Source organism: Dermacentor variabilis, chromosome 8 (assembly GCF_050947875.1).
Source record: "Dermacentor variabilis isolate Ectoservices chromosome 8, ASM5094787v1, whole genome shotgun sequence".
Classification (NCBI taxonomy): Eukaryota; Metazoa; Arthropoda; class Arachnida; order Ixodida; family Ixodidae; genus Dermacentor; species Dermacentor variabilis.
This window is the reverse complement of record NC_134575.1, coordinates 115,966,373-115,973,856: the sequence shown is the minus strand read 5'-3', so window position 1 is coordinate 115,973,856 and position 7,484 is coordinate 115,966,373. Positions and strand designations below refer to the sequence as shown.

At 43.8% G+C, this 7,484-nt stretch overlaps 1 protein-coding gene across 1 annotated transcript; it reads right to left on the bottom strand.

Moving 5' to 3' along the window:
• Nucleotides 1–1,161: 1,161 nt before the first annotated feature.
• LOC142591538 (monocarboxylate transporter 5-like) lies at nt 1,162–6,196 on the bottom strand. Its single transcript, XM_075703859.1, has 3 exons — nt 6,052–6,196; nt 1,226–1,797; nt 1,162–1,185 (listed from the first exon to the last, which is right to left on the bottom strand). Exons 1-3 carry the CDS (start codon nt 6,167–6,169, stop codon nt 1,162–1,164), a joined length of 714 nt encoding a protein of 237 aa, XP_075559974.1. The 5' UTR covers nt 6,170–6,196.
• Nucleotides 6,197–7,484: the final 1,288 nt, after the last annotated feature.

The window sequence follows — 7,484 nt, the reverse complement described above, 5'->3', positions numbered from 1 at the left end:
TGGAGGCCGCGATAAATTTCTTCGTTGTTTTTTAGCAGAACCCACGACTTCTATAGTGTTTCTCGTCAGATTTGAAAGTAGTTGAAGCCAAGAATGCGGTTATCATTCGTCCCAGTGCCTCACTCGCGCATTCTTACAAGGCACGTCACCATTCATGGAGTTCAGCAGGACAATGCTGTCCCTCTCGCGCGTAAGGAACAGATTTTTTGCCGCGAATAAAGCACGTAATTTGCGTGAAGTGTGATAAAAATAAAGGCTGTGACAGCAACTGGTTTAAGGTGAAATTACGAGTTTGCGCGTTTCCCGCAGGTATTATATTCACGAACTGAGTGCGGTTACCATGAATTTCAGCATCCGGAGACTAAACCTGTGTATTAGTGTATACGCAAACTAGAAAAGACACACAAGTAGAATACAAGCAGTTATATTGCAAGATAGCTTGCCAGCGCACCCTCTCTTTGTACAAAGCAGCGCAGTAGAAAGTAGCCCGACACTTACGTATTACACTGATGCGGTTAACGTCCTTACTTTAGCTATTGACCCATTCTGATAGCTGACCAGCTCGAGCTAGAGAGTCCATGGCTACCACTTTCAAATACGGGCGGAGTGAAAACACACTTGTGTACCATAACTTATCTGCGCGTTGACGGACACTAATTGGTTAAAGCTCATCAGGAACCGTCATAGATCACTGTGCTGTTGTGGGACATTATAACCTATGGTACAACTACAGTCTATCTATTACACCTAATTGCGAGAGCAGAAAAATGTAAACATTGGAAGCAGACAAAAAATAACATGACTTCTAATGCGACTTACCGATAAGTGGAGGTCGAAAGACAAGCAACACACCTGTGCAGAAAAGCACACTACCCAAAACCACTGGCAACGTGCCGATGCCGAAGTTCTTGGCCAATGCAGGCGCCTGCAGACACGTTCGTGAACCATAGGTTGCACCCAAGAGTATAGACGCTAGAACCATTTGTGGTGATGTATTTGCCCAGACAAGCCACTCGCAAGTGAGTCCTTGCACAGCGTATCCGAGCAACATGACTGATTCTAACGACAACCTGCGGGAATCGATGGCGATGCCCGCTACCGATCTAAACGCAATGTCAGCTGCCGATAAAGCTTGTAGGAAATACACCGCATTCGAGGGGTTCAGACCTCGGTCGCTGGCGAGGTCTGCCGCAATCATGGTGAATGTTCCCACAATGAGAATTACGACTGCGAAAGAAAGTGCATATACGAGAAAAGACAAGGTGCATAGCTGCCTTGCCACTGTGGGAAGAGTAAAGCTTATTACAGTCTTATTGGCTTCCATCAGCTTAACAGAGTTTATGGGTGGAAACACACCGGCACGTGACAAATTGTCGGGCGGTTTAGCACAAGGTGCTGTCGATTGTTCAAAGTTTGAAAATTGATTTGTGTAAGGGCAATCACTTTCTGTAGCTTTCACCACGCTGTCTCCGTTCACCGGCTGAATCAAAAGGCACGCCGCGTTTGTCTTATCCTCCTCATTGTTCGTGGCATCCCTTTCAACTTTCGAGTTGGTTAGCCATAGTGGACTTCTAAGAACGATAACGGCTGGAATCGCATTCAAGAGAATCGCTCCGTAAACAAGAAACGCTCCCCGAATCCCATACGCCGTTCGGAAGAACTCGATGAGTGGCGTAATAAAGATAGAGTTGAAGCCGAACGCGGCAAACACTAGGCTGCTGGCCGTCGCTCTTCGCTTCTCGAAATGCTGGGAAAGCAGTACGTTACAAGCAACGTACAAGCCGGAAGATGCAGTGCCTGTAAGAAAAAGAGCTGATATTATGTTCGAGCATTTAGAAATGAGCAATGGCGCAGCGAGAGTAAATGTGGGCAAATCAGCACAAATAACTATACTCCATCTAACATGTCGTTTTCAGCACTGGTGAAGGTACGAGGCGTACAGATGCAATATTCTTGCGATCACAATGTAGTTCCCGGTGTAACCGTCTGGTTAGATGTGAGAATAAAGGGTTTCATTTTTGCTCTGTATGCAACACGTTACAGCGATTTGTCCCATCATAGGACATTTGCTCTTGAACGTCGTATACCGCGAATTCAGGGAGAGCTGAGCAGACGACGCTGTGCGGATGAACACAGCTCCTGAAGCATTCGGGTCTCCTATTCGATAACGAGTCTTACAGCTTCCACAATGTGGCAAGCGACTTGTGAGATGAAGTATAGGAGCGTGACAATAGAACTTTTTGAGACCGAACCGAATATGTATCGTATAGTGAAAGAGTGAATCGAATTTGATCGTAATTATTACCTTCAGAATAATTTTCGAATAATGAACAGCTTTTTTTTGTCGAGTTAGCATAAGGAAAAGTTGACATCGCAGTCCACGCTACATTAACAAGTTTCGGTCATTACACTACCCATTATAACGTACGCTTCCTGAATACCTCGAATGAAAAAGCACATGCAAATTATCAATTTTCTTCGGAGCGTATGCGGTTCTGCGTTAGCAGAAACAAATTTGAATATGCTGTCTTCTGAGATTATATAGAGCTTGTGTATACCACTGAGGATTAAACGGGAGTCAACGTTTGCTGCAGTGATTGCAAAGCGCGTAAAACTCATTTTCTCTAGTTGAAATATTTGTTACAGTTGCCACCATTACATCAAATAATGTTGCATTCAAGTTCATTTGTATCCATTGTCTGAAGAACCGATAGTTGCCTCGCCAATAATTAGTACCAAACACTACCCATTGCCAAATGTCATATGTTTGAGCGAAATATGTGTGAGAATGATTGGGCTTTGCCTGGAAAAGTCTAGCTCCATGGTCTATTTTCCTTTCCTTTATATATGTCTGCAGTGACGAGGGTGAGACGTGCTTGGTTCTTGCGGTACTTTCACGTTTGATTATGCACAGCTGGCAATTGCAAGTACTCGAAAACTATTACAACACTATTTTCAATTGGGCATGCGAATAGTGACTCTCATATTTGAACACCAAGTCGATTACGAATAATATTCAGTTCGTTATTTTTAATGTTCTAATTTCGCACGCAACTACACATAACTTCTAAACTATCTGAGGCTCTCTGTCGCAAAATGAAAATAGTTATGTAGTTCTGTGTACCTAAAGTGCGATCTCATCATCAGCCACGTCAATAGTGGGGTGCTCCAGATGAATTCTGACCACCTCGGGTTTATTAACGTGCACCCAATGCACCGCACACGAGCATTCTTTTTCCATGGCCGGGATACAACCCAGGACCTCCAACTAAGCAGCGAAATGTCATAATGAATGGGATACTGTGACAGGTAGCACCACATTCAGGGCGGCCAGTCGACTAATAATTCGGTGTGCTGAACAATACAGTAAAAGTCAGTGTCTTCGGACTGTGGTCTACCCATTTTTGAAACTAGCTAGACTGCCAAAGGTAAATGTATTAAATCTGCGATCACTACCCCGTCATGACGTTTTCCGGAGCGGAGAATACAGGTCATTTATTGTAGCCCTCAAGTTCCTCCCATCATTGCGCAATTATTTTACCTAGAGTTTTTCACTAAAACTGCTTAACGATAGATCGATGTTAATCATTCAGGATATATAACGTTGTCGATACCGCAATATTTTGTACAATACCTGATTTTGTTTTTCACTGCAAACGTAACGGGGTATGCACACGTTAAGAAATTCCTGTCTGCCGAGTAGGATAGGTATGCATACCATTTGAAACATTGAAGTTCAACAAAATCGCTGGAATAGGGACGTTAGAATGTTAACATACAAATTGCTCTGGTTTACCTATTTAGGGCGCAAAGTAATTTAGGAAGTGAGCAGCAATTAAAGGTGCCATCACATGGTCGTCTGACTATTCACAGTTTGACATAGTGATTGATGCTAGAGTGCCCAATATGTTTGTACACTAAAAAACTGGTGGCTAAGCGCCCATTTTACCTCAAAATTCCAATTCCACCTAGCTGCCTGTAAACCCCGCCTAGCAAACGCGACTGTCATTTTGGCATGTCTGTGTGATGCCTGGAAATGAGGGGCCACCGCTATCTCGTCTGCTCTCTCTCAGCCGGAAGCCGCTGAGAGGTACCTGTTAAACCGAAACCACGCATGCCGACAGAAAACGACACCTGACATACATTCTTCACATGTAATCAATTCTGGTGTTCGCAGTACACAAAATTATGACCTTAGCGTTGGCTTTCTGTTACCTGAGGGAGCTGTTTCTGGGGTGCCTATTGATTTGGATGCAACTCAGTATCGCCACACTGCTTTACGGTTCATTTCGACATAAAAAATTCAAGTACAATTTTTCTAGTGCAACGCATTCTGCTCAAATTTTGCAAGCTTGTTGCGGGACGCCTACAGCCTAAGATGTAAGGATTCAATTAGGCTGGCCTTTTTAGGCAAGTCTCACAATTGCTATTCTTGCAAAAAATACGCTCGTTGTTTTGCTGCCTAACATGTGATTTGACCTTTGTATACAGTGATAATAGTGATTGAAAGCGGCCCGCATTCGCCTTGGATGTGATCGTGTGTAATTTCTGCCGTATGCTGCTATTTCACGGAGCACCTACAGAGGCAAATTGTCATATCGGCATGCCATCATCTTGACAATATTGTCAGAAAATGTGAAATTGCAAAAGCAGAAAGGTAGGACATTTGCAATTTTTGTGCTTCAGCGTAACAGTAACGCTGCTTAACTCAGTACCCACCGTAGGCAAAAATTTGTAAGTGTCGATTTCCTGTGAAGGTAAAGTCGCTAGATTGTGTTAAATTCAGTAATAAATGAAGGAATATTAGCGCCGACTATATATAATATGATTACTATAAAGTCAATATGGTGTTGACACACGTATTTATCGTTTTCTCGGAAAGTGTATGCATTTCAGCCGCTAACAACGCTCAGCGCTGTTATCAATCAGCGGAAGACACGTCGGCATTACATAGAAGTTACGCGAATGTTATAGTTGATTCTATGTGTTATGTATGTCCTCGCCGAACCGTGTATAATCAGACTGCATCCACGACACTAATTGGGTAGTAGATTCTGGAGACCATGCGGGTACCGGAGATTGCACAAGCACCTACGACGAATGATATATAAGAGCCGACGCACTTCATCCGCTGATCAGATTTTCCACCATCGCCGACTGTCTTCCCCGGTATTGTTGTGCTTCGAGTGTCATTTGTTTTGAGGGCACAAGTACACCAAATAATTGTTAGTTTCGTCATTAACAGTTTTGTAACTGTGTTCTTCACGGTCACTACAACGATACAGTATAATTGCGTTTGCATGAAGTAAATATTGTACGATTACCGTGAAGAATTCCAAAGGAAATGGTGAGAAACAGCACATTATTCGCCAGGTAGCATAAACTGACTGCAATTCCTCCCAAACACGAGCAGAATAACAGCACTGCCCGGCACGAAAAGCGCTGGCATAGGTAGCCAACTATGGGACCTGCATTCAAGAAAAAAAACGCAACATTCTGGTCGTACATTGGTCATACAGAACATACCTAGCTTCCGTAAGGCGTGATTCTCACATTATTGAAAAAGAAAACATGACCCGTGTGCATCATTCCACAACATGGACCAAAACCATATAAGAAAGCGTGCTTCAATTTTACTTTTGATATGGTTCTCGACTGAACGAACTTGTAAAGAACTGCGCATTTAGCAATCGCGTGCTCAGCGTTTACTGATTATGTGCAGGGCCCTAAACACTTCGCGGTAAGTTCCTGCCAAGGTCGATAACGTTGTCCGAAATTTGCATCTCGCCATAGAGTTAAGGCTCTACGGAACAGTTAACCTCACTGCAAAACATAGTATGCGGCACTTTTAAAGTCGTTGCGTTGCTCAACATAGGCATTAGTTTTGAAATAAGAACTGGAGCCTTATTAAGTATATTCTTATGTGACATGTTATGATGACAAACAATTCATATACCTACAACCAACGTTCACTTGCGGAGCATGCAGCTAAACTGCTGTTCTTTGCAGTTTCTTGATAGGCAGTGAGAAAAAAAATCGCTGATCACGTACCTCCTAAAACTGTGAAGCTACCCGGCAGGGACACCGGCCACGAAGCTTCTTCTCTGGTCGTCCCAAATGTCTCGATGATTCCGTAAAAGAAGATTCCGGCCATGCGCGGCGTCGCCATGGCCAGGAACAGCACCCAGGCGCAAAAGAAAGCGGTGATCCAGCTCCACCGAGAGTCAACTCCAAATAGCGGGTCATTCTTCAGGCGGCGTGCACTCACCATGACGCTCGCAGCCCGAAACGCTGGCAGCCACCAGTACTTCAAGTGCTTGCGCAATTAAGCGTCGCACCCCGTCACTAACCTATTCTAGTTGAAGACAGTTTTTCTGTATGCTCAATGTTCATGGTTGAGTTGCAGCACAAGCTGAACAAATGCTTATAATGGCTGATTATCATCCGACCAGCTCAGGCAGGCTTTATCGCTTGTGGCACTTGCCACTTTTGTTTCTCACGATGCGTTGCGAAGACAGCTTGTATGTTGACTGCGCTCAAAGTTTTTCTCCCGTGTTAGCGCTACACTGAAAATCTTTAATAGGAGTGCTATGATGGGCCGCGCTGGCGAAATCGCTGTTGCTCTTACTGCAACGAGAAGGAGTCGACGACTGATAAAGGTACCCTCGAGTGGATGGTGAGGGCTTGCACAGCCTTATCGCTACCATTCGCCGGCAAGACACGTACTCAAAGGAGAAAATATAGCAAAAGGCGTCCTAAGGGAGAGAACATTTGCTCACCCTATTGAGGTAAGGCAAATACTGCCTTTTTGCCAGCAAACCACAGCACAACTGCTGGGCATAATTCTTCCACACAGTTTCAGTGCTAGAAAACAAAGTTCAGCACTTCTTTTTAGAATATGCCTTAATAATTCTGGTCCATACTTTGATTTTTAGCAAGTCCTATTTCTCTTACGTGAGGCCTTGGCGTGTCGCTTGCCGAGCACCAAGCTTTATTCGTTGAGCTTTGCTGCAATAAATCTCGTGCGTTTGCATTCGTTCACCTGCACATTCCTTTCTAAGAGAAATAAAAGTGTCGTGGGAGCAGCACGTCAGAAATATTCGCTATTGTAGGTGTACTCAGGCAATGTATGCTGTGCATTGTGTTTAGACAGCTTTCTTAATAGAAGATGATCAATTTACGCATGGAATATAGCACTTGATGGTGGTATGCATTTTGATACTATTCTGTTATACCTCACAAATTTACAAAATCTAATCTGTAGTGCATTCAAAGCTCAAAACAGGGTGGTTCAAACAAAGAAAGAAAATTGCAACAGAAATAGCCTTGGAAGCTGTCGAGAGTATTAGAAAGCGCTTATTCTCTGGCGGTCAATAGTCGAGTGAATGCTAAAATCCTAGATATCCTTTCAGTTTGGCCTCTCCCATATGCATTGCATTAGCGCGCTGATCGTCCCCACTGCTTCAATTCCTAACCTTCAGATT

Excerpts from the sequence above, each read along its gene's own strand:
- LOC142591538 (XM_075703859.1), bottom strand. The coding sequence starts at position 6,169 with ATGGCGACGCCGCGCATGGCCGGAATCTTCTTTTACGGAATCATCGAG. Across the intron at positions 1,798-6,051 it reads TAGCTTCACAGTTTTAGGAG|GCACTGCATCTTCCGGCTTG; the intron begins GTACGTGATCAG and ends TTTTTCTTACAG. Across the intron at positions 1,186-1,225 it reads ATGCACTTTCTTTCGCAGTC|ACCTCGCCAGCGACCGAGGT; the intron begins GTAATTCTCATT and ends TGATTGCGGCAG.